Here is a 27,086-nt window from a genome sequence, read left to right as displayed (position 1 = left end):
TAAATACTTTGAATTCTGGAGTTATGAATTTCGCAATTCCAAATTGTCTTGTGAACTACAGAAGATTGTATTTCGCTGTATTTAATATTTTCAGGTCATCTGCAAAATAAATTATCCAAAGGGAATTTCAAAAATAGCTTGATTCTGGAAATACAGGAGCACCGCTCGTCAGCTTCATCCCTCATTTCAAAGCTCTAAAATATGAAGTTCACCGGATGAACATCACAGTCGTTGGAACAGACAAACTCGAGTCAATTGACATATATCCAAAGGACCTAATGATCCATAGCCGAGTTATGTTTAGATTTGGCTTTCCTTTAATCATAAATCACCCGTTAGATCGGTTCTTTATACAAAATTCACGTGCATGGCGTTATATGCAACCATCTAGCTCGGATAAGATCATCGAAATAGAATCGTCTCCAAGGTGATTTAAATTAAATTGTAATTTCGCTTAACGTTAAATAATTCTAGAATTTGCGCCTTAAATCGGTTTAATGTTTAAACGATTCAATCGATCCTGTCGTTACCCTTCCACGAGTTGTTGAACGATTTACGCGATCGCTTAAAATATTCTTCCTGCTCGATCGTCATACAAATTCAATTTATGAAAGAAGAACGTAATAGGTGTCATAAATAGTTTCTTTATCGAATGCGGATCCAATGAATCACGCACGGTGGCGTTGACACGTTGAGTCTCATGCAGTGAAGAGTTTGGCAGACGATCAAAATCACATCAATGTGCCAATAGAAATTGTGACGTTGCTGCTTCACGTGCAGGTTTAACAGTTTTCAGTAAACGATAACTGGTTGTCAAACGTATGTCTGGCAACTTAAAAATTGTACATCTTCATATTAAATCATTGCCGATAGAAACGAGTTTTCGACGTTCCCAACGTTGAAACGAATGGCACGCGCAATTTATATTATTCACGTACATGTATCCGATGACTCACTGAAATAGAGAATTAATTTGTTTGGTTTTTACAGTGTGCTTTAAGTTAAAATTTCTTGTCATCTCTGTATAAGTTATCGCCGTCGAATCGGCCAAAATTCAACGCACGGGCGATTTCTCGTAAATCAGCGCCAACCTTGGAACGTCCAATTATTGTCTGGCTGCAAGTTCAAGCTTTATCGTAAATCGTTTTGAACAAAATGCTTCTGAGCGATTGTTTGTTTCTATAAAGTTATGAAACGTCTGGCAAATGAGGGAAATTGATATTTGCCCCTCCCCCTCCTCTCTTATAAAGAATTATGGCTTTGGTGTAATAGCATATATAATCTAAAAATATAATAATATTATCTGGTAAAAACCATTAGAGCAATTTTTGATTTTGCATCATAAATGCAAACCTCCAAACGTGGCTGTGCTTCAGACGCCATTTCGCAAAGACCTTAGACATTTCGTTCGTTTCAATGTTATAGTCTGAGAGAAACCTCTTATGCTCATTTTTCCACGTAAATATCATTATTCTTGATGCAGTCGTAGTTGCCAACGCTAAGACAGTCATCAGGAAATTAATAACCAGAACAGAGTAATTTCTGTTCGCTGTGACTATATTGTTGCTCTTTATTTACGTTCCACATTCCACAGTTTTTGGTTTTGAACATGCACATATTATCAATTGTATCATTCTATCCACGCATATTCCCTGTTTCTTCGCACTGTTATCATAAATTTACCAAAATCGCACGCGCAATATCAAACGTCGAAGACGCATGGCAATGTGTCAATTCCATTTCGATACTTTTCAAGATGCAAACGATGTTTAAATACTTTGACATCTTCTGCCGTAATACATCGCGCGTATCGAAATTTACTGGCATCTCGAAAACGAAAATTCGGCTGATAATCACTGAAAAATGGTAACAGGTGCCTTATCCATCTTTTGTAAATTACGTTTCTGACACTTGTGCGCGGCAGATTTATTACGCGGTAGATCACTTGCATCGCTCGATGTACGCCGGAATAAATAAATTCCTATTCGTCGAATTAATTACAATGGTCAGTGGGCAAGAGGAAATTAAAAATTACGACTATACGAGTATACGTAACCTTCTTATTAAACATTTTTGACCATGTTTAAGGCATATATTCTTATGTGTATTCATTACCTTTGTCAATTGTTACTACTGTCGATTATATCAATTATAACAATTGTGACTGTACATTTTGTACACTCTAGTTCACATCAAAAGAAACGCTTTTACACAAATTTATAATAACAGGTTTTTAAGGAACAGATCCTGAAGAACAGAAACAAAATAACTATGAAAACTAAAAGCAGTGAGAAGCATTATCGCCAATTTATGGTTTACGTCGATGTACTATAAATAGCAAAGATTGTTCATTTACGATCGTTTTCGTCTTTTACCCTACGGTTTTCGCGGAACAATTTGGTGGGTCGATAATTTTAGAGGATCGAATCGGACGAACGATATTTCATATCGTGACCGTAAGTAGGTCGCGAGAATAGTTTCTCATGCGTACAGCTCGAAATGCGGCGCGATTTATATCAAATAATGACGCAACGGTCCTAAAGAAAGAAATTGGGCCTGAGGTAGGCGTTTGTGGCAACAATCGGATCGCTTGAAATAGTCGACATCAACATTGCCCTTTTCGCTGCTTGTTTGTTAAATAAACCTTGCAGCCGTCCAGTACAGTTACCGACGACCAACTGCAACAACTTTCTATTTTTCCAATAAGAAAGCGCACGAGGATTAGAAGGTTCCATCAGCGATTTCATTGTCCTATATCGAACAGTATTTTCGTTGGTGTTTTCATAAGATCCTATCAGGCTTTCGCTTCAACCCATTTGCATCTATGAATCGCACATAGTGCGATCAAAGCACAAAATCATCACAGTTTAGTCCATTCAAATGCAATTTTCAGATCATATTCCTTCGTGAATACGAACTTGGTGTAATTGGCCTGTAAAGAGTATTGGATTTTCATAAAACTGAAATCAATGAACTTATGCAATTGCATAAAACGAAATAGATATTCATAGGTAGTCTTTATTTTCATCTTGACGCAAGTGCTTATTGGCATCAATTATTTCAGGAAAATATTCGTTACGTAACAAGTTGGTACGGATGATTCTTACTTTGATCAAAAATGTAATCAAACTATACACGTTAAACGAATTATGCTCCGATACAAAAAAAGATATTCGTTACCTAACAACCTAACACAAAACAGCACCCATTCCGATCATTTTTACTCTGAGACGAAATTTTAAAAAGTTACATCGAACAATTTGTATTTATCGATACGTTATGCAAGGATCTAATAATACTCATCGCCTTTCTCTCACCTGAAGCTTTCAACTTCTACTCGAAACCTTCGCCTTTCACCCTCAGGACTACCTTCACCTATAGCCTAAAATGCCGCCAAATTAGAACTCGGAGGACGGAGTTCCTCCGTGGGGAATTCCCTCGGTGACGCGGGAAAAGACACGGTGTCGTGGTGTCCGCGGGACACGTAGCTTTTCACGCGTGTGTACACCCTTCGAACGCGCGACACGCACAGCTGCTGATCCGTGTACTCTGTTCTAAAGATGTATTGGAGAAGTGTAAGAAGGGTAGCTATTTCTGGTCGTGGGGAGCCGAGAGACTCGTCGCGCAAACGGCTCTTAGCCACTTCGTACATCGGCTAGTCTGGCGTTCGCCGCGTATCGCAAAACGCTTTTCGTAAGGAACAGCACGGGAACTCTGCTCGACATGACACGCGAGTCTGATTCAGAGAGACAGTGATCGTTGGGACAGGAATCAGGGGGGTTGAAGACAATTATTTAGTGAACGAGAAAAATAAACGAGTGTATGGAGCTTGGGGGAAACGTGGAACCTTTCGATTCTCTGGAAAATCGAATGACATCATTGTTATTTACGATTATCGTTGGCGACGAAAGAATGATCCATAGAAGAATTATATTGTAATTGATCTATCAAAGCGTTCTCATTGAATCTCGTGGCAGTTTGCAATAAGATTTTTCTGTGATTATCGTCGTTGGACATTGGCAACGAAGAGATTTGTGGGTCCAGGATCTCAAGAAAATCGATAATAATTCAAAGAATTTGAAATTGACGTACATTTAAAATACTTTTCGCGTATTTCTTTGTCCTTTGCTCGTTGACTTGTTAGAGAAGCGAAAGTGCGTACGGCCGTCGGATAACAGCAGTTGATCGTCGTCGACGCGAATGTCTGACAACCGATACCGAGAGGACGAGTGCAGTGCACCGACGTGAAAATAGATGGGTTGGTGGTTGGTGAAGATCGGTTGGTGAAAGTGACGAGGTGGAAATAGTTTGCCGCGCCGAATCGCGCCAGGGGAAGATAAATAGGACTTGCCACCCGTAGTTATCGTAAATGAATAGGAACCGAGAACAGCTCAACGTTTAGCGACCACCTTTGAGCGTACAGAAACGGCGGAACGATTAAAGCGTTCATTAACATCGATACAAGTTTCCTGCTCGACTTACAACGAAGCACTAATGAAATTCTGCTAATCACGTGCGTTAAAATCCAAAATAAGCTCAAAATTATAATACAGTTGACGAATATTTTTTGATTCCACGATAAAGTTATAAAGTAATTTATAAATAAGGTATCAAAACACAAAATAAGCCGAAATATGATATAATCTGACGAGAAAATTGTAAAACAGTTAATAACCAACCTTATTAAGAAAGGCGAGACAAGAAATTTAAAGTAAGCCCAACTATAATACAATTCCAGGATAAAATCGGAAAACAACTCGCAACTGAATCATGCAAGAAATTTTCGTCCTGAAATAAGTCTAAAACTAACACAATTTCGCGAGAAAATCTTAAAACAGTCGAAATATAACGCGAATGAGACACGACGACGTTTGACAATCCGGTAGGCAAATATGTCAGGCTATGTTTTATCAGTGGTCCAAGTTTCACTGACAATCTAGGCGTCTAGAAGCTGCTAGACAGCCAAAAATTCGCGCACGAACAAGGTGAACTATTGCACGAAGGGGTCACTTTGGTGAGCCTCGAGGGAGAGCAACGCCACGAAAAAAAGTGGCTCTTTTCTACGACGAGGAAATCACCGAATTGGCCAGCTACCAGGGGACGAAACGAACGAACGAACAGCTCCCACGGAATCCTCGTAGGCATCCCGTACGTAAAAATAAACCGTGCCTCGACGACGAGGCACGAGCCACCGACTTCGGGTTCGACGAAATACTTTTTAACGAGCACACGATGAAAACGACGTGGAAACCTCGAGAAAAGAAATTACGGTAAAAATAAGCCCATGCACATTGACGCGTCGGCTTAAGAACCAAGCAGCTTACGAGATTTGTTTTACTAGCTCCAAGAATCACCTTCGTTCTAATCGATCAACGGATATCGTATTTGCTAGATAAATCAAATGAATCATTTTGGATCGGGCTGTAGTTTGCTAGATGAGTGGTATGAATCATCCTCGAGAGGAAATTGAACGCAGAATTCGCATAAACGACCTTTGCAAGTAAGCAGAGGCTCTTTATTTTAAGAAGCTCCTAGAGGATCTCTGTAATTGAAACCAGAGAAAAATAGAATATTTTCGTCACAGTTCATTGGCAAGGAAACTACGACCTTTTCAAATATCTTGACACAGTGGGGAATTTGGATTTAGTTATTCGAGCTGCGTGAAAGATAAAGGATATTTGCGGCGAAGATCCGCCAGTATTCATGAAGTTTGCCAGTCGCGTGGTACTCGACCGGAGTCACGAGAGATTTCGTCGGTCGTCGTGTGAACGAATTATGGCGAGGAGGGGACAATGTGAACTGTTGATTCACGCGTCGACATTGGACTCGCTAACTGACGTGAGCAAGGAGAACGGCAAGGGGAAGTCGCGATTGAATGATCAAACGTTAGAATCCGTGGTTTTCGTGGATGAAATGCCAAGATTCTAGCAATTGGCGTAGATAACAAAGACTTCCTAACATTTTCGAACAAGCAAGCATCTTTGTATACCATTCTATATATAATATATTAATTCTGTACAACATTGAACTTGAAGTATGAAAATATCGTCGAATATCTAAAAGAAAACAAGGTAGAAGACAATTGAAAAAGTAGTAAACAAAACCAAAGTTAACGAAGAATAATAAAGAAAATCGATTAAATGAATCTGTAAGAAGCTCCACGAGTGGAGACGAACAATGTCCTTTTGCAGGATAACAGGTAGAAGCAGGGGCCTCCCTAAGCCAAATTACTTCCCTCTTTTACCACCAATTAGTCCAGCTGATGCAAAACGTTTCTGTCGGATTACCGGCAAATCCTATGGTTTGCCTACTCATCATTACATTCCAGTTTTATTGGGTGTCCACTCCCACGACAAATCGAAATGCAAGATAACAAACGCTTCCGGTCTAGGACCGCACCATTACACAGCTGGCTTCGTCCTGGGCGAGAAGAAGAAACACGTAATCCTCAAGGACTATCGCTACGTGTTCCCAATCTTGGAGGGAGAAGGAGAACAACAGAGAGTTCTAAGAGACTTATTAAACACGAAACATCCTCCTGTCGAAGAGGAACAGGCAAAGTTCGTATACACGGTGGGAGAAAGAAGATGCAGCCTGGTATTTCCATCCAGACTGGAGGCTGCAGTCAGAGATGGCGATGTAAAGGACGTGATGTTATCCAGAGACTGTGACACAGTTTTGTTCAGACTGAAACAAGGGAAGAATGTTTCGGTGGATTTCAAGAATTTAGAGGATTTTGAAAATCTCTACGATGGGCTTGGGCCGAGCCAGGAAGTGGTAAAGGAAAGAGAGAGACTGGAGGCCGAGGCTAAGAAACGAAAGAGGAAACGACAAGCTGGTTTAAGTTATGCCAAAAAAATTTTCGAAGAGAAGGAAAGGGCCGCTGAAGAGGAAGAGCTAAGACAGACGAAGCAATTGAAGCTTCGTAGCTTCAAGGAGGAAACGAAGGAAGAAACATGGAAAAACGTGAACTTGAAGCAGGCTAGAAGCAGAGCGTGTAATTTTATCTCGGTAACGAGTCCTCTGAAGGGTGCAGAGAAGTCTCTACCAGAAACTTTGGATTGGAACTCGTTCCAAGATACTAATGAAGCATCCATGCAACCAATTGTGGACAAATTGCCCACTCCTATCAAAGTAAAGCCACAAATCGTTGAACAAAGTGCTGCGTCTTCGTGCACTAGCCCTATCTCAGAGAGCACAGGAGGATTCGAGGCGATATCAATCGTGAAGCCATTGACGTCGCTGAAAATAGAACCTGACGCGGCTCTGCAGTCAGCCATACGGAATATTCCAGCCAGTGACTTGAAAGAGGTGTCTAACGTAAACGTGAAGCTTCTACAGGCTGGTGACGAGGCGATAGAGCAGCTACCGAGAGTGGAAGAAATCCCGGAATTGGTGCAAAACCTGGGCAAAGGAAAGGAGACGACTCAGCATAACGTGAAAGGTCTGAAATTAGACATCAAATCCGCGCAGAGATTTATCACCGGGCAGACAGTGCAGACGCCGAACGGACCTATTTTTGTACCTGGCCAGACGCTGCAAACACCTCAGGGTCCTGCGTTCGTTCCTGGTTTAACCGTGAACACTCCTGACGGCCCTCTTCTCGTCCCTGGTCAGATCCTCAACTTGAAAGAGCAAGATAACAAAGAAACGCCCGTATTTATAGCTGGACAGACACTGGTCACGGAACAGGGTCATCGATTCCTTCAGGGTCAAACCTTCCACACCAACGAAGGAGCCAGATTCGTTCAGGGTCAGACTGTTCTAACAGACGATGGTCCAAAATTTGTCGCTGGTCAAGTGTCCAAAGATGGGACCTTCGTTCCTGGTCAAACCATCCTTACTCCTGATGGACCTCGATTTATGCCTGGTCAAACAATCACTGACAATCATGGAGAACAGATATTCGTCCCAGGACAGAGCGTACAGATCGATGAATCTTGGGAATTCATTCCTGGACAGTCTATCGAAACTCTGACTGGAGAAACGAAGTTCGTTCCAGGTCAGACGATCCCAACTTGTCAAGGACCACAATTTGTACCGGGACAATACGTGACTTCTAATTCTGGAGAAAGTTACTTCATGCCTGGCATAGTCAAAGATACTGAAGTAGGTTCGACTTTCGTTCCCGGTATGACTTTGGATACTCCGAAAGGACAGAAATTCGTGGAAGGTCAAGTAGTGAGGACACCAGTAGGTGAAAAGTTTCTACCAGGAAAAACTAGGATAACAGATAACGGAATCGAGTTTGCTGCAGCTAGTACGTTTGACGAGGTTGTGTTCTACGATGCTGGGCCTGTTGGCATGCCTGTTGATCCGAAAACTACCAATGTTTCCATCCAACAGAGCGAAATCTTTGGTCACATGGTGCAAACCGACAGAGGAGTAGAATTCTATCCAGAGAGCGAAAGAAATTTACCCGAAGGGAAAAGAATAGTTCCTGGTCAGTTAGTGAAGGGGGGGAAAGACGGACCTCGATTCGTGCCTGGTGTGATGACGGAAGATGGTTTCCTACCCGGTCAGATAGTAATGACAGAAAAAGGTGAGCAATTCGTTCCAGGTCAAGTAATCGACACCAGTACCGGTCCTAAATTTGTTCCTGGTCAAATGGTGGAGACTAGAACGGGTGCAAAATTCGTTCCTGGCCAGACCGTGGAGACTGGGGATGGACCACGTTTCGTACCAGGTCAAATCGTCGAAACCAAAGCTGGCCCCACTTTTATTCCTGGTCAGGTGATTTCCACGGACGATGAAGGTTCTAGATTCGTACCTGGACAAGTGGTAGATACACCCGAGGGACCAAGATTCGTTCCAGGTCGCGTAGTAGAGTCTGGAGAACTGGGTGTGACGTTTGTACCAGGTCAGATAGTTCAAACTGAAGAAGGTCCTCGTTTCGTGGCTCCAGATTTGACTGATACGCCTGAAGGTGAGGTAGAATTCTCTGTTCAAGGATTCGAGGTCACTCCTGAAGAACTAAAATTACTCAGACCTCAGAATTTGCATTACAATGCTCATGTTCAGCATCAGGGAGAAACTAGCATAGATGCAAGGATGCTTCGACAATTATCAGAAGCTGGTTTGTCCGTAGGAAGGAAAGTAGCCACAGATTTGCCAGCTGTGGATGTTGATGTAGATCCAAAGGCGGTAGCTTTGGAACAAGCTCTCGTAATGGCGGAGAAGCTCGGTTTGCATGGTACCACTGCAGTGAAAATGGCGCAGATAGTGTCCACTGTGGCTCAACTAGCTAAAAATATTGCGATTCAACAGGAACAACAACTCGAAGAGAATCACATCGAATCGAAGTTGCTGAATAGTACGAAACCTCCCGTTATAAATGGTAATAGGAATGATAATGGAAACGGAGAAGGACGAGAAAGCGACGAAGGTGGCTACTGGTTGAAAGACGCGGTGAAAATAGCAATGACAAGCGCTGTCCTGGCAATCACCAGTCAGTCTATAGAAAATGGTAATGATTCTAAGCAAGATTACGTTTATTCTTCCATCAGCGAAGCTTTCAATGTCCTTTTACGTCAAAGGAATATTAGTATCGAAGAATCTGTGGAAGAGATCCTACAGATACTTCTAGTTCCCCAAAATCGAAGTAACTTGTGTCAGTCTGCTCTATTAGAGTTACTAGAAAGTAAAAACAATAAAGTGGACATTCTGAAATCCACTGTAGGCAGCCAGTCTCTGAAAGAAGACGTGGTATTGGACAGGTTGTCTATGGTTCTCGAGGAAGAACACGGTACAGATCTAGTCGGCCCAGCGTTCAGAACAGTTTCTAAAAACGACCCGGAATTGGTCTCTCGGGTACTCCGAAAAGTATCTGAAGAAGTTTCCACAATTGTCACGGAGAAAGAAGCGGCTGAAACTGTTCACAAGGCCATCGTTCAAGCAGTCAGAGAATCTAGTGAAATTCACGTTCAAGAATTATTAAACGACGAGGGAGAAAACGTTCGAGAGATGCTTCTGCAGGCTGTAGGATTGGCTAGAGCTCTAGGTATGTCTAATATCGCTAGTAGCTTATTGGCAGTGATCAGCGACGAAAAATCAACGCGGGTCCTAGCCAGTGACAGAGTGACGCTGGATGTTTTAAAACGACTGACAGTGATGAGAAAATTAGCTGAAGAGAGGCCGCCGTTTATGAACGCTTTAACACAGTTGTGTAGCGATCCAGAATTGGCCAGAACTGACCCACGATTGAGAACTCTCGTCAGAGAGAGCGCAGCTTTGATGATCGTACCCGAAGAAGGTCCTCTGCAGTCGTCAGCCGACGTACCTTCGGTTCTGCTTCAGTCTGACAATAGTTTAGCCATGGAAGAATTCCTTTTAAGAAGAAACCATAAGCCATCGTCGATTTTTATGATTCTAAAACAAGGTATACAGGCTGTGGTGCCCAGAGAAGCTTCTAGGTCTGTTTTAACTGGAGAAGTGGCTTACACGGTTCTCGATGAGGATGGAATTCATTATTTTGAACCACTCCATGTTTTTTCCGCGCTCCAACTCACTCGTCCAACCGCGCATCGATTTTCTATGTACTGTTGTCCCGTTGCGAAGGAAGAGGATATGGATGTTGAAATGTTGTCCACGTACGGGACCATTTCGATGGCTAGTAGCCTCGATGGATCCGGTACTGGGACTTATCACAGACAGGAGTGTAATGGCATTGTACTGTCGAGGTCTGATAAGTCGTTTGGATATTCTGGGAGCAGAGAAAATACGCCAAGTCTGAGGAGATTAAGCAACTTTCAGGACAATTGCTTTGAGCGGGTAACGTAATGAGAAATAGAATTTTACATTAAACAGAGGACGATAAGACAAGATTTTGATAAATTTGTCCCCCTAACGTTCTTCGAAAACAGGTGTACTATGAAAATTTTTAGTCCTATTTTCTGCCACTAAACCCCACTCATCTTGTATTTATTTTCAAACAAGTCACTGAACAAACAACACACTTCACGATCAGATATACAAACTTTAACTCCTTATTTCTTTCTAGAACAGGTGTTTTTTAGAAACCACTATTTCTATTTTCAACCTACAAAATTCACAAGTCCTATTAATATTTCGAATTGAGTCACTGTGCAAGCAAGATCGTCCAAAAGTTTACTTTCTTTGAAAACAGATATTCTTCGAAACTTCCAAACATTTCATATACCCGAACCATGATCGAACGAACTGTAGGAAACTATAGAACGCATGACCATTTAGTAAATCGATCATTTAGTAAATTCATTTCGAAATTGCGCTGTTACAGAAATCATCGGACAATTACATCGTGGTGAAGGACTACAAGAACGAGACCGATGGATTCACCGTGAACGTCGGCGACATCGTCGAGGCGCTCGAGTACGCCGACCCGGCCAAGTAAGCGAAACCTCCAGCTTCATAAAATCGACGGACAAACAAATTTCCACGCGATCGTTTCGCTGGCGGAACGTTGACTTCGCGCGAAGTCCGACCGTTCGTTCGCGTTTAAAGTCTATTTCCGTGTACGCAACGTGCGCCCGGGCTGAAAATAATCATCGCCGCATGTCGTATATAGTCTAACGCGTTCAAACGATGCCGATACCGTGTGCTATCTGTCACTTTTACCAAACGCAGTTTACTTTGTTCTAATTAATGGCGAATGATCCAGTGGTGCGTTGCGAATCAAAGTGGCTGCAATTAACTGCAACGTTGTTACGCTTGTAAACTGCATGTGTTGGATGGAATACCGTCCTTCTTCTTAGTTCAAATGTTCAATCTAAAATTTGTTCATTTTCCAAGACGATATTTAATGTTGAAGTTATATAGTTACATAGGTTGTATAAGTTGTATCGGTTGTTATGGAATAAACTTAAATTTGAAGAAGAAGTAAGATGATACAAAGAAAATGAGGAAACATTAAATTTCTTCAATTGTTAGAATGGTAGATAGAATATTTTAAGTATAGAAGTGGTCACATATCATAATATACATATCTTTCTTCTTTTCTGATAATACAACTCACAACTTCAACAAACTCCTCGTCAATCGTATATTGATGAATCATTTAATCAATATTAGAAGAAAGATAGTTATAATATATTTTTGGATTTCTCTAATATAACTACCAACTACTAATTCTTAATCGTTACTTGCGAGCAAGAGTGCACCGTTGTTTCCATAAAACTAAATAAACATACATAGTTAAAACGGACTCCAAACTGACTAAGAGCTACTACAATTCTTCTTCCGCGCTTATAATTCTTAAAGAAGAAACTAATATCGCCGACGGAAATTGTTGAGAAAATAAAGAGATCCTCTGACAAAGAATGAAGCGAAATCACATGGTGTTCTGATTGTAAGTTGGAAAGGCTCGATGGAAGATTTTCCTGCACAATGCACGATCAAACGTTGCACGTGTGTATTAATAGAAACGCATTCGAATGCTGAAGACACGAGGGAGAAATTAAGGCACGTTCAATTTACGTGTCAAACGTGAAAGATCACTCCGTGGACGTCTCCCCTTTGCTTATTTTCGCGGCGATATTTTTACGCGAAACGCGTTTTCGCCGGTGCGTTTCTCTCGCGTTTATAAAATACGTCGACGAGTGCCTTGGATACGAGGCAAATGGAAAATTTCGGACCCGACGGGTCGTATGACGAGAATAATGCTCGATATAGTCAGGTCGTTGCGATTTTGCATTGTGCGCTTCGGCAAATTCATATCATTTTCCATATCTATAACTTTTATATGATATTTTGACAATCTAAAAATAAACTTTGATAACAATCCATAACGGTATTTAAAGGTTCAGAGAAAATGAATAACAGAAAATCCACATTGCCAGAAAACATAAATATTCGTCTGTAAAAGTATGTAGCCCATAGTGATGTTGCATCGTTTTTCTTCCCCCTCCCCCTCCCTCCAGTCTAAAATAATCAAACTGTTTTTGACAATAGAACACAACGGTGGAAACACGATCTTGAATTGTCTTCGCTTGTACACGCTATAAATACGCTGAGCAAACCAAGTAACAAAGAAACCGCAAATGCCTGACGATCTAAACGAGGTTGAGTCCGTTGCAACGAGATCTTGCTTTTCATTTAACGAACACGCTAATTCGCTTCGGTTAATGGAAAATGATGTTTAGTCTGCATGAAGCTGCAAATAAAATATGAAAGGGAGCACGATGGACGGGGCTATTTCACTGTGTACACGTTTGAACGTGTTATAGAAAGATCAAGTTGGATCCCGATCTGGAAATCGGTGGCGAGATCGGCGAAATGTTGGACAATTCCGCTGCCTGGCACAAATTGTCGGTTCGACCCCGTCGAAAGTACGCAGATCCCCGTGCTAGAAGCATCCCGAGGTTCTCCTCGGACAACAGCTTGCAGAGGTAAAGTATCAGCCCTTTGACTGTGTCGTAAGATGACGAAGAATTCAGAATAAACGATTCAGAAAATAATTATCTCTTTATTTCGAGATTTCCTACGTTTCTGATATCAGGTACAAAAAATACACGCTTTCAACTTTTTATAGAAAAGAAATATTAATAGTTGTACGATAAAATTGAGTTCTGGGAGAAGGGAAGAGGACACGATGAGATTGTAGCTGGAGAAGATCAGTATGAAAAGAAGAAAGAGTTCGTTTCAGACGAGTTCTAGAATGATGAAGAAGTGAAACCATTTCTCTCCCTCGAACACGAAGTCGTTCGAATCTTCTCAATGTGTATGTCCAGATCGCTGCAATATCTGGAGGAATCGCATATTTACAAAAGAAATTCGACCATCACAAATCGCAGGAGAACTTGAATATCTTCATCGAACAATGAGAGAAATAAATCTAAGAAGATGTTCTATAGTTTCGTCAACTTGAAACAATTCTGCATTGAACTCGGAAGAGCCAAGGACGCGTCATCGCTGTTCCTCAAAGCTGTGTACGAGTGACTGAAATATACGCCAAACAGGTGCAGCCTATTCAGTAAATCACGTTTCTTCAACAGCCACTCAGAAACTAAATGGAGCTGTTGCTTTCACATTTATTGGTACGATCGCCTGATCACCTGGACGAAATAATTCGAATTTACGCGTGACCAACCTCTAAATACAAACGAAAGATCTAAATTTTCAAATCAAAACCACAAGTGACAGGCAAATGAAACGCATGGAAAGTGGAAATTTTCCATCGAACGAGAAATATCCAAAGCAAAGGAGCATTTACGTGGACGACTAAATCCGTGCACGAAATTATAGCAACGACAGGTGCTCCGGTCAAATAGTAGCCTCCAAACATTATGTTAACGGTGAAGCCAATGAACTCATCGTATTTCATCCCCTGAGATTACACGGAAACGGTTGTTTAAGTGGTCACGATATTATCAAGCACGAACTGTTTGCTTTTCGTGGGGAAACGCACCCTCTATTACACGAACATTTATTATGCGGATCTTCGACCACCTTTATTGCTCTTTCACTTAGAAATCGCTGATTTCCGCGTTTTATCATTCACATGCAAGTTATCGAAGTTATGAAAAGTAAGTTAGTAAGTTAGAAATATTTTTAACTCTTCAAATTCTTTTTATGTCTAAGATTGTCTTATTAGGTTCGTTAGATTCCTGAGAATTCTTGGATTTCATTTTATCTTCGATTCTCTTAATATTTCAAGCTTCCGGAAATTCGGAAAAGATTCGAAACTAGTTTTTAATATTCCTAGGCACTTTGAATATTGTTTAAATAGATGTCATAGGTGGAATTTAAAAAGCCAAGAATACTTTGAACCATATATAAGAATCGAAAACGATAAGGAGTTAAAAATGAAAGAATACTATCCTTCGTCTGAAATTGGAACTTTTCAAAAGTAATCAATGATTTTCAAAGATTTAAATTTTCATCTATGTTTCATTTGCAACAAAATAAGGAATATTAATCGGTATTAATACTTACGGTCTCTGTTTTGGTACGTTCGACTGTCATCTACGGATCGCGATGATTTAGGACGACGTTAACGAAGATAAAACGTTTATGAATGTCTCGAAAACCGATGATACGTCGGTAAGGTACTAATGATTGGCTGTCAGCCAGAATAGATTCGAAATCATGCTACGTGCCTATAAATTATTGGTTAAAAGGGTGCGATCAGTTTGAAAAATACGTAACGTTATATCATTGACCTAATCTCAAGGATGTTCTATTCAACGAGAACACGAGCATTCGCTTGTCGTGCCACTAATAGCTGTCAGGTTTAAGAAAATACACCATCGATTTGACGTTAAATATTGCATCAAAGTAAATTCCAATTGCATAATGCATAACGCCTGGCTCCACTTGACTGTCAGAAACGCTTGATTCCAACGAAGGCGAAATACCAGCCAGTTCTGAAAATAGGTTCGCGTAAAGGTGAGGTTCAAGCGGAAAGTTTGATTTGCCACTTTGGCATCGGCCTCGTTCAATGGATCGCGAATTATTTACTATCTACTACGTCTACCTGACGACGTAAATCGTTTCAGTTGTATCATTTTGTGAATTTTCCTACACTTTATAAAATAATAAACCAAACGTCTGTTTCGAGGAGATCGAGTCGACTCAGAGCTCGCTGAGAAGAGTTCTCCCTGTCCAATGTTAGCTACCAATTTTCTTAATATTGACTACCAGTTTTCGAAATATCGAGGAAAATACATTCTTCGTTTCTTAAAAGAAGATATGGGTGAAATATTGTTTCGGAAAACTGCTTTCTGTAAAAGTTTCGTGAAAATTAATGATTGACAGTTGGAAAAAAGTCATTATCAGAAATTATTGTGTAAATGTAAGATTAGATAAATTAAGAGCTACATTTTACGCGACAAACAGAAACGTTTGGAAGTCTTCCTTATTCTTGCGATGGAAATAGAGGAAGATGCGATTAATTAGCGGAAAACTTTGCACAGATCAAAATATACTTCGTTCTGTATTATAAAGAATAGATAGATGTTAGAAATGTGTGGGTGTTGGAAAGTTAAATTTAAGTTTAATGACTAAGGCGACAGGCCTCTCTGTATGCGTATTCGTCGTTCATTCAGCAGAACGCAAAATTTGTTGGCGGCCTGTTCTATCCATTAAGCCTTGAATTTATCAGTACCATTTAAAGCGAACCGATTATACTACCGACGATGAGAATATGTTTGGACTAAAGTTACCTCGAATTCTTGCGAATTAATCGAATACATACGACATTAAATTTATTCATTATTAGAAGTAATTAGAATATTGCGATGTCAAAAAGCAAACATATATGAACCACATGAACTTGACGTGTCTGGCAGGAAATTATACATCATAGAAAATATCTGTTAAATGAAGAATATCCAAAATTGATACAAAAACAAACTACATTTGGATATCCTTTATTTAGTCGTTTTTTACATTGGGGAACGCAGCTGACTAATTTCTAAATTCACCGATAATTTCTGCTGTCGGTAATATATCTTAACTTCTAAATCCAAAGATTTATATTATACCTTAGTATATTAAGAAAGTATAGAGGACTATATTCTAAGTAAAGAATTCGTTTCTACAGAGTGTATGTTCGTACAGCAGACTCAAGGGAAGGATGGCTGCCCATGTCCATCTTGATGCAAACGGCTCTCAGCGAGGACTCAGCACTTGGACATGGGCCGGAAGACTCTCAATATCGACGAGAGTAAGTAATTCTTTCCTCTCTAACAATATTCTTTTTAAATCAATGATCGATTTCTCTAGAGCTGTAGTGAAAGAACTGGTGGAAACCGAGGAAGAATTTGGCAGAGATCTTCAACAGGTCGTTGAACGTTACTTAAAACCCCTCGATAATCCGGATGTTCCACGGATCGTACGAGACAACAAAGATATCATCTTCACAAATCTGAAGCAGATTGCCGACTTCCACAATACGTACGTATACTCGATGAACCAGGTTGGCCAAGGGGAGAAATTCACTGCGACACAATCGGATTGAACATTCGTTACAAAGGCCCCACACGAGACACGATCTTTCTCTACAAATTCCATTTGATATAGCAAGCTCGTTTTACATTGCTTTGTTGTTATTTGAGCTGACACAAGTGTTATTCGAGTGTCTACTCACAAACTATGGCGACAACTCACGACAGATGTTCTTCATTAGAATCAAAGCGAAAAGAAACACATGCACACACAAGACACGTCACGCATGCTCGTCATTAAATCGACATCAAAGACATTATTCTCTCTTTAACGAAACGATGTGTGAGCAACGTAAGTCTGATAACGATGTGCATACTTTGTGTGATCGTGTGTTTCGTGGCAGTTGATCTTATTGTATGTTTAATTCAGCAAGGTATTGCTTTTTCAAAAGTTTTGAGCACCCTCCTGTCATCGTTTTATGATCACGCTTCGATTGACTCTGCCAGTGTCAATTCATTCTTCCAAAAGTATATTTCGTTATAAGAATATGTATTATTATTGAAACACGCGGTATATTCCTTGAATCAACCTCTCAGTAGAATGCGTCGTTCATAGTCGGACGATATAAGGAAAGTGATTTCACGCGTAATATTTGCATCGAGTCTGACGTTTCAGTAGAGTATATCGTCCATAGTCAGACGTTATAAGGAAGAATGATTTCACTGAACGGCCGTCTCTAATCATAGCGTTTCTCGTTAAAGAAAATTCGATTCTTATCCCTACTAGCCCAACTAGAAAATAAAATATGTATTAATTCACTCGTGCCCCGTCCCAATATTAATTAATCATCATTTCACGACCTCCCACTGGACGTAACTTTTCGTGGATTAATCTCAGCATAGAAGAAACTATATTGGCGTAATTAAATCATGGAGGATTAATGGACGTAACTTAATGTTGTTGCACCCTATATGTCGCACTGAAAAAAGAAGCCAAGAAGGGCGCAGCCTTCAGCACGTAGGCATGGTGTGTTTTTAGCGTGAAAATTAATCGGTACCTTACTTAGATCGTTCGGCAGGGTGTTGATCGAGGGTGTTAAGTACTATGCGGATCAGCCACGCATGCTGGGGAAGACTTTTCTGCGATTGGTAAGTTTGAAAATCTTGCTGAAATATATCATAATATGCTGTAAAGACTTTTATCGAATTTGATATTTAAATTATTCGTGGTTTCAGGAAAGGGATTTCGACAAACATGTGGCTTACTGCAGAGACGAACCGGCGGCCCAGGAGTTTCTTCAGATGAACGACGCGGTACGAGATTACTTTGAGGTCAGTCACTTAATTAAAGATTCAGTAAAATATCTCTATAATCTGCTGATAAAAGAAACTCGATTATTAAGTACGATTCACTGACGCGATTATTGTTAACTCAAGAGCAGAAATTACGAATAACAAACGTGTAAAATAGACTTATCCTACTCATAGTAGAGAGCCGGATGGTAAGAAAGATTTCTGTTCATCGACATTGTAGTTTGGCGTCGCGACGCCAACGTCGATAATAACGTTTGCTCCAAATATAATTCAGTTATGACAATTTTACTGACATGTTCTATAGATAGTTCTACGCATTTTGATAATTTAAGATTACTCTCCATAAGTAAGAACGTAAATACCTACTATTTATAAAACACCGTCGCGCTGCTCTATTCACCTTTCATACTTTATTTATCTTTTTCCTCTTTTTTTTTTAAAGAAAAAGAATTATTTTTTTATAGACCATCCTTGATATAATAAAGGACAACGTAATCGAAATGAGGATCAGAGTTCAAGGATTTTCCATGACTGAAGCACACGTTTGCATGAATCGAAGAAAATTTCGCAATTACATAACGAGCGGGGGTAAGCGGGCGTCTGTCCAGCCCTCGAAATAGCTTGGTTTATTCTTACCGGACGGAACATCTTTCGCTCCTCTTACTTATGCACGATAGACTCGCGGCGAGACGCGTGCCACGAAAAGAAAAGGAAGAAAGTGGCCACGTTATCGGCTGACGACGTCACCGTTGCTGTCATTACACGATGACAGCAGCCAGCGTAATCTCTGCTCGACGAAAAAACGAATCGCACGCCTCGAGTGTCTCAGCTGTACATCGTCGATCCGATGGATCTTCGAATTGTACTGTATTCTTGTTTCAAAATTTATTAGCACGCCTTTATATTCCTTTTTTTCTTTCTATTTAGATTTCATTTTAATTACATCTATAGAAATATGAAATTATGTAAACAAATATCCGCAGTCTAGATAAAAATGTTTATGAGAGCGAACTTTGACTTGCGATTCGAATTTTAAAACATCGAAAGCTTAATGATTAGCAACAGAAGAAAGTTTTCGTTTCGAAATTAATAAAAGAGCGATGATCCAACACGGAAACCTAGGTGGTACACTACGCATAGTGTATTAGAATATTTTATTATTTCAAGTATGCTGCTCGCTTTTTTCTCGTGATTCGCCCCGTTATTTCTAGAACTTGACTCAAGACCACAGCGAGATTTTCACACGATATAGTTGTCGTATATGAATATCATTTAATGACCCGAAATTAAAATTAGATTGCACGATATTACCTTGCCGAACGTGTCCGATTTCAAAGTGAAACATCTTAGGTGCATTAGGGTTTCTCGTAGCTTACTTGTACTTATAACACTCGAACTTGTTCACAGGTTTCTCTTTCTGATTTGATTTACACTTATTACCATCTTCTTGCTTAAGATCTTGATATGTTTGAGAAATAAGCAGTTATATGTTCATTTGATTCATTTTAGGACTAAAACAGTCGATGACAAAAGCTTTTCCACTCCGTTCATAAATTTTCATTCTCTGAATTTACCCTTTGATTTTTTAATTTACTATACGAATATATTCTTCGTAGTATCTAATCGTCACAGTGGTAGAAGATTATGGTTTTAAATTAGCAAATTCTTTTAATGGTAAGGAAAATAGAAGAGGTTTCTACACACTGAAACATACGTATGCAAGATTGTTTACAGAATTTATAAATAGTAAAACAATGCGTATAACTTAAATCGAGATATACCATTTTTATACTGCACGCAATAAGTGTACGTTCTAAGGACACCGTAGATTTTCCAATTCTGTTTCTTCAAAAACGAAAGGTCGTACAAAGAAATGCATTCCACTTTACCAATTTAATCTTTCAAAAAGAATTATTGTATGCCAACATCGTTCACTAAACGTCTCTTCCATGTATCAAAAAATCAAGTTGAATCCTCAGAATTCCACGCACAAGTCAATTACGTCAAAAGCAAAGAAGATTCTCTGCCTTCTTCCTAGTTTCTGGAAGAAGATCAAAATAGTGCGTGTGAAGCAAAAGTTCTCGTCGATCTATAGAACTGTTCACGTTGTTTTTGTGCGTGGTCAGTCCACGAGTTCGTCCGGTGCGGCGTCTAAGTATAGCCGTGGCTGTATTGGTCTCCCGACTAATGTTTTTCGGTAACCACCGACTGTGGATCCCCCTCGAGGAAGAGGATCGGTGGAAGAGCAGAGACCTGGTCCAGTCTGCGACCAGCCACGGTGTCCTCTTCGAACCAACGACTCGAAACACGAACAACGGTGTTTACCTCCCTTGACCTTCGTTAAGGTGCGTCAGCCCTTCCACCGTCCCTCTACAATTTTTTTCAACGTGGACCTTGCAACTTCTTGGTTGGTGAACCACTTTCGTTCGAATACTTATCATTCTATAGAAATTTTATTCTTTGGTGAACAAGATTTTTCATCATTTTTATAGACAAGGTCTTTTCGATTCCTTGAAATATTTTGTGCCTTCAAGATGATTTTTGAAATTGCTCCGTCTTTTCTTGTAAATGGTTCGATACTGTGAAGATCGGTATAGACATTTTGTTACGAAATTCGTTTAATTTAATCGATACAGTGTCAGTGATACATGTGACAGATGATTTACTTGGAATTTTCGATAGTAGGAGACACGTAAGTTATGGAGTTTCGAATAGAGTAGCAAAGGTGCGTGATAACCATCAATAAACTATTAATCAAAAATATTCTTCACCTTGATGGATGATATATAACTCCTATATCGCTAGATTTGCCTAAGCTGATCGATAGGAAATATAATGGTTGCGTGGAAAATCCAGTCGCATCCAAAAATACGCGTCTCTTCATCCTGGTGTCGAATTACGGCGTCGAACAATTCGGTGTTCTACGATGAGAAACTACAATTGCCAATTTTCGATCGATCTCTTATCTTCTCTTTACTCCACGGTGAACAATCTTAAAAGAATAATATTTTAAAATTTGGAAAAAATAATATTTTCAACCCTTCACACCGGTATTTAAGAATCTTGACCGTTTTGAACTTTTTAACGTGTTTAAAATATACAAAAATCTTAGGACAATATTTTTGCGCAATAATCTTATTTAAAACGACGTAGAATAAAGTTTGGAAAAATATAATTATTTACAGGAGCTGAGCCAGACTCTCCGTGACGACAAAAGCCTATCGGAACACTTGAAACTTCCGATACAACGCATAAACGACTACCAGCTCCTGCTCAAGGTAAGGTTGCTCTTTAACCCGCTTTTTCATCCATTCTTTACGAAATCTCGCGCTGAATGGCGGAAGATTGTTAACGCGGATCCAGATCGAAAATACATTTCAAGGGTGTTATGACAGAAATACAGCATGGCTAGTGTATCTTTTGAAAGCATTCCAGCAGTTTTGCACGAACTTGCACCCGCATCTCTGATTTTCGTACAAAGTTTTCGCTGAAATTCGATAGGACACTCGATGCATAAGCTCGGTATTGATGTCCCTATTCGCATGATATCGTTTCGAACATAGTTCAAACACGTTCTACGATAAATTCGACGCTTTTGATAAACTGTCGGGACAATGAAAAATAGCGAGAAACGTGCGTTATACGTTCGTATAGTATCGTTTTCTATTTTCTCCGTTTTGTTGTAACAGCAAAGAAGAAAGTGAATCACCGAATTCCTACGTCGTGTTTCTAGTTTCTCTTTTATTTTATACGCGTGTTTCTTGGTTCTATTTTCACTGGAATAAGAAATTGAGAGAGATAAAAAGAGAGGGAAACTTTTATATTACGTCGATATCTATAAACGGAAAAATCGACCTGCTGGTGACGCGAGACACGACGACCTGTAGAATCCGCACGTGACCTATATCCGCGTTGAAATTTCAATCTGTCAGATAAAATTAGCCCGGCGCTAAAATACTTCCCGATTCGCCTTGAAAACGCATTCCAAACAAATAATTATTATTTCAGACGCTCTGTCTTCAAAAATTTAAATGCCATCTCCGTAAAATAATAAGAAAACGAAAGAAAATAATTAAACTCGGTGGACAAGGTTCGAACTTTGATCGAGAGGATCGCGTGAAATAGCACGGAAGAATAGATTGCACGTGATCGATAGTGATCGTGTTATTGCTCGTACATATAATCTTGGTTTGTTACCTTAAACCTTTGGCTTAAGCCACAAATTGGTCTGGGCTGGTTGCCCGGAACATAAAGGTGACGAGAGGCGCTGAGGACGTAACGCGACTGAGTTAAACTATTTTTCAAATATCTTCAAACATGTTCGAGATAGTTCAATGCAACTCGAGACTTCGCCCGTCGTATTTTTGATAAGGTAATTCGAACGATTCTATCCGAAATGATCGAAGAATTATTTTGCAAAGATAAAATGTATGAAGAAGACTCTATTTTCATGTTATGTAGTGGCTTACGAAAGTACTTGGACAGTTACCATGAAAACTTTTTTGCTTATATCGTATGTGTTATGCGAAATATTTTGAAATTTTGTATGCGAAATAATTTGAGATTAGCGCTGTAACGAGACTGTCATGCTCGATCAATGCACATAATATATTCATAAAGGATTTCTACAATTGTTGGAATATTTGGTAAGCTCGTATCCGATCACGTCTGTGCTCGAGATCTGTCGAATATTCGATCGACCTGAATGACATCGTTTCACTTCCATGATACGGTACGCTTGGATATAGATCAAGGGAAGTCACAAAGTTCGTCGTGGTATAGTTGCAATGCCGCAACAGAGCGTTTCGTCGTGGTGTTGGAACGAGTGGGCGCAGTACGGATTTAGCGAGCTAAAAACGGGTCATCTTCACGACGTGTTATCTTTCCCGCCGCCTCTCTGTCATAGAAAAACCGCACGCGAAATCTATTGAACTGAACAAATGGAAAATTAATCTTTAATCGCTCGTGAACTTAATACTATTAATTTCGGTTTGAAACTATGATGTATTTTCCACTCACTTTGCAAATATTTTGATTGGAAAAATTGCAAAAGATGAATAGCATCTGTTTTATATTCGAAAATTTCCAACAGATTTCTGCATGATTTAAATGATGTTTGCAGGAGCTGGTGAAGTATTCGACCCGACTAGGCGAAAACTGCGACGACCTCCAAAAGGCTTTGGAGTTGATGCTAGGTATCCCTCATAGGGCGACAGACAATAAGTTCATAAGCAATATCGAAGGGTATAAAGGAAATATTCACAAACTTGGTAGATTACTCACACACGTCAGTATATTTCAAGTGGACTCTTATCGATTGTAATCATATTAGAGTATATACTTTGATAAATTGCTGTAACATGTAATGTGATTGACAGGAGTGGTACACGGTGATTGACAAGGACGGTAAGAGCAAGGAAAGGTATCTGTTTCTCTTTAAGGCTCGCATACTCGTCTGCAAGGTCAGACGAATATCAGAAGACAGATCGGTCTTCGTTCTCAAAGACATTATTCGAGTGAGTATTCACCCTTAGTAATCTTCCTTAATTAGAAACTTCAATGATTATGAAATTACAAGTTATTAAAGGCAAATCATAACTTGTAAGTATTAATATATATAATAGAATTATTTTTGATGGAAATTAAATAACATGTAAAAAGATAGAGTAAAGAAGTCATTGTAATCAATATGATCTTTATAAAGAAATTATATCCCGGGTAGGGTAGTTAACAAAAGGACTAACTATGATAAAGAATCATCCATTATTCTATTTATCTACTTATCATCTAATGTCAATCTCAGCTACCGGAAGTAGAGGTGAAGGACCATCCAGGTGACATACGATCTTTCGAACTACACAATCCGGCGAGCTCAGCCTACCCCATTACGTTAGTAGCCCATAAGGATCTAGTGAAGGCCTACTGGTTGAAAGAAATTCGACAGTACGCGAGTGACGTGGTGGCACTTGCTGAACACGCTGCTGATGACTTACAATTGACAGAAGTGCCAGAAATCAAGGAGGAAATTAAAGCAAATCCAGGTAGTCCTCAGAAGGCAACAGCAAACCCAGGACCAAAACCTTCAGAGGCTAATCCAGGACCAAAACCTTCAGAGGCTAATCCAGGACCAAAGAAGGCAGAAGCAAACCCAGGACCAGAAAAAGCAAATCCGGGACCAAATCCCGACGAAAAGAAGAAAGACAATCCAGGAAACCCGGAGAAAGCTAAAGTTGAGGAAGAAGGTGCAGACATGTCTCGAAGATATTCTGCCAGTAGATTTAGCAGCTCTTCGAAAGTTGTCGAAGGTAAAGAACGAGTAATTTTATTAGATTCATCGAGAAGTTTTTGCTTCTTTAAAAAGAACGGAATAATTTTAATGAATTGTTTTAAGTAAAATTTCTATCAATTCACACACAAGGTTTTAAGCATACAAGGAAAATCTAACTTCAAAAGTTTCTAAGCAACTTAACAATTGAAGCGATTCCTTTTGATTGATTATTAATAGTTGTTTGTATTTACCTGTGAAGAGTATTCTGCAGTATCCAGTAGCCAGAGTGCGGCATACATGGAATCATCCATGAGCAGTGCAGTAAGGATGGAGGCGAGCTCCAGTACTTACCAAGCTGGTGCCAGTGCGGTGGAAACCAGGTCGGACACCAAGAAGATCGAAAGTGGTAGTGGAATAGGAAAACCTATGTTCGTCAAGACTCTCGAGGGATCCAACGTTGAACGTAAGTGATCAGATGTGAAAGTAGATATAGTTGAGATATAGTTAAGAGATGTAGAGTAGTTCAGAACTAAAAAATAAATAACATATAAAGGCTTCAAGAATATGTATAATCGATGATGATTTCAAAAATTCATTAGAATACGGTCAATAGATTATCAATGGAGAATGAAAGTATGTGATTACAAGTAAAGGAAGTTTGCTCGAACGGGTGACATAAGATCCATTTTTACTGTTCTAGCGATACCAGAAAATAACGTGGAATTGATACACGCCGTAGGTAAAGTGACACAGAATTTGACTACTTTCTGATCATCCATTGTATTGCACATGTTTTTCTATCAATCTTCTGTCATACTGTATCAAGAATAGTTTATACTTTGTTCTTCTTCTTATATTTTTTCTTCTAGCCAGCTGAGTAAAATTGCTTCAACATTCCACTAGGCGGTTGGTCAAGCTTCAAATTAATCCTAGATGTTGTCTATCATTCACGAAAATACTTCACAAACTCACGTTACACTTCACACTTTCATATTTTCCTCTTTTTATATCTTAGAACACTGGCACACTTGACGATTTAACACGATCTGCTTTATTATCTACATTTTTCAAATAGCTGTTCTTTCTGTGATTGCTGTATTATCTTCTTTTTTACACGTATTTTATTTTATATAGAAATTTTTTTATATAGGAAAAGCACATTACACACGCAACACGCTTCCGATCTTCAGCCAGACAAAATGAAGTATAAATACAGAAATTTGTGGAATACTAAACATTTGTGAGATATTCGATACATCCATTTTGTAAATTTTATAGTAGTCTCCCTCCTCCGTTCTTGCATATGAACACAACAAGAATTACTTCAGTTCTAGACACTGTTATATCCGATGGGTACCCCCTACAATTCTTTTGTATAAAGATCAAGTATTTTTGACTGTACCATATTGTATATAAATTTTTCAACTAGATGTACGATAACAATTTGCCTTGTGTTTCATTCATCAATATTTTTTAACAATTTTATGATTCATTGCTTTACATAGCTGGAGAAACGACTTCCTTCGAGTGCACTCTATTGCACACCGATGCAACAACAAGAGTGCAATGGCTAAAAGACAACAAACCATTGGATGATAGATTAGCAGATCGTCTAACAGCCTCTGCCACTGGAAAAACCTTCAAACTTCAACTTCAGAACGTTCTCGAGTCGGATTCTGGCATTTATATCGCTAGAGCTATGAACAGTGAAGGCCAGTCTACTTGCACCGCTCAACTTATTGTACAAAAACGTACGTTTATGACATTTACATGCTATGATAGATAAAGTACCATGTAAAAATTAAACATTTTTTTTTTATTAATTTTAGTAACACCTGAAGAGAAAAAAGCAAGAGCAGAAGCTAATGCACCAATCTTCTTGGTGCGATTGAAGGACACGGAACTCTTGGAAAATACTTACCTGCGTTTCATGGTGAAAGTGAAAGGAGATCCTAATCCTGAGATGAAATTGTAAGCTATATTTTGTCAGTTGTAAACAAAGAATGATATCCGAAGAATGTGTTTAATTTATGTCTTTTAATTTATTTTTAATACAGCTTCAAAGACAACGTTTTAATCGATGTGAACCATCCGCGTGTAAAGATCGTCACTGAACAGGCGGACAAAGGTTTCTACGAGTTAGTAATCGCGGACGTCCAAAAGCAAGACGCTGGCAAATATTCATGCACCGCGAAGAATCGATTTGGAGAAGCTTCCTGTGAGGCAACTGTAACTGTATCGGATGAAAAGATGTTATACCTTCCTGAAGACTTCCTCGAACCTGGCATGGAACCCCAGTTCACCTGGTTACGCGATGGAAAGCCTTTCGACCCAGAAGAACGCTTCAAAGTGCTGTTCAAGGACAACGAAGACACCTTGGCTTTAGTCTTCCAGCATGTCAAACCTGAGGATGCTGGTCTTTACACTTGCGTCGCGCAAACCAGTACAGGTAATAATTCATTTTTTAATAATTTCATAGGTTTTTTTAGACTCTAAACGTCCATGTTGTATGACACGACCACGACATGATCTTCAAATGACCAGCTATGCTCCAAAAAAATGTCTTCAGAAGCCTATAGATTTCATTATAATAATATATATCTAGATGATCTGATATATTAATTAAAAAAACTCCAAACCCA

At 39.5% G+C, this 27,086-nt stretch overlaps 1 protein-coding gene across 7 annotated transcripts in view; it reads left to right on the top strand.

Annotated features, from left to right (window-relative positions):
• Positions 1-3,621: 3,621 nt before the first annotated feature.
• Positions 3,622-27,086, top strand: part of LOC132912544 (obscurin) — a 37,215-nt gene continuing 13,750 nt past the window's right edge. For 2 of the 7 annotated variants that reach the window (XM_060970037.1, XM_060970036.1), the window contains exons 1-16: positions 3,623-10,770; positions 11,258-11,367; positions 13,203-13,364; positions 16,520-16,642; positions 16,702-16,872; positions 17,930-18,011; positions 18,099-18,194; positions 21,362-21,454; positions 23,299-23,463; positions 23,555-23,692; positions 23,980-24,481; positions 24,704-24,907; positions 25,145-25,183; positions 25,950-26,195; positions 26,274-26,415; positions 26,502-26,893. In XM_060970037.1, the coding sequence (XP_060826020.1) occupies positions 6,178-10,770; positions 11,258-11,367; positions 13,203-13,364; positions 16,520-16,642; positions 16,702-16,872; positions 17,930-18,011; positions 18,099-18,194; positions 21,362-21,454; positions 23,299-23,463; positions 23,555-23,692; positions 23,980-24,481; positions 24,704-24,907; positions 25,145-25,183; positions 25,950-26,195; positions 26,274-26,415; positions 26,502-26,893 (7,258 nt within the window). In that variant the 5' untranslated portion in view covers positions 3,623-6,177. Of the gene's footprint in view, positions 10,771-11,257; positions 11,368-13,202; positions 13,365-16,519; positions 16,643-16,701; positions 16,873-17,929; positions 18,012-18,098; positions 18,195-21,361; positions 21,455-23,298; positions 23,464-23,554; positions 23,693-23,979; positions 24,482-24,703; positions 24,908-25,144; positions 25,184-25,949; positions 26,196-26,273; positions 26,416-26,501; positions 26,894-27,086 lie in introns of all 7 variants that reach the window. The other 5 variants (XM_060970034.1, XM_060970030.1, XM_060970031.1 and 2 more) reach the window with 5 other exon arrangements.

The sequence above is a fragment of the Bombus pascuorum genome, chromosome 12 (genome assembly GCF_905332965.1).
Source record: "Bombus pascuorum chromosome 12, iyBomPasc1.1, whole genome shotgun sequence".
Lineage (NCBI taxonomy): Eukaryota > Metazoa > Arthropoda > Insecta > Hymenoptera > Apidae > Bombus > Bombus pascuorum.
Note: the sequence above shows the minus strand (reverse complement) of the source record. Positions and strands in the feature narration are given on the sequence as shown.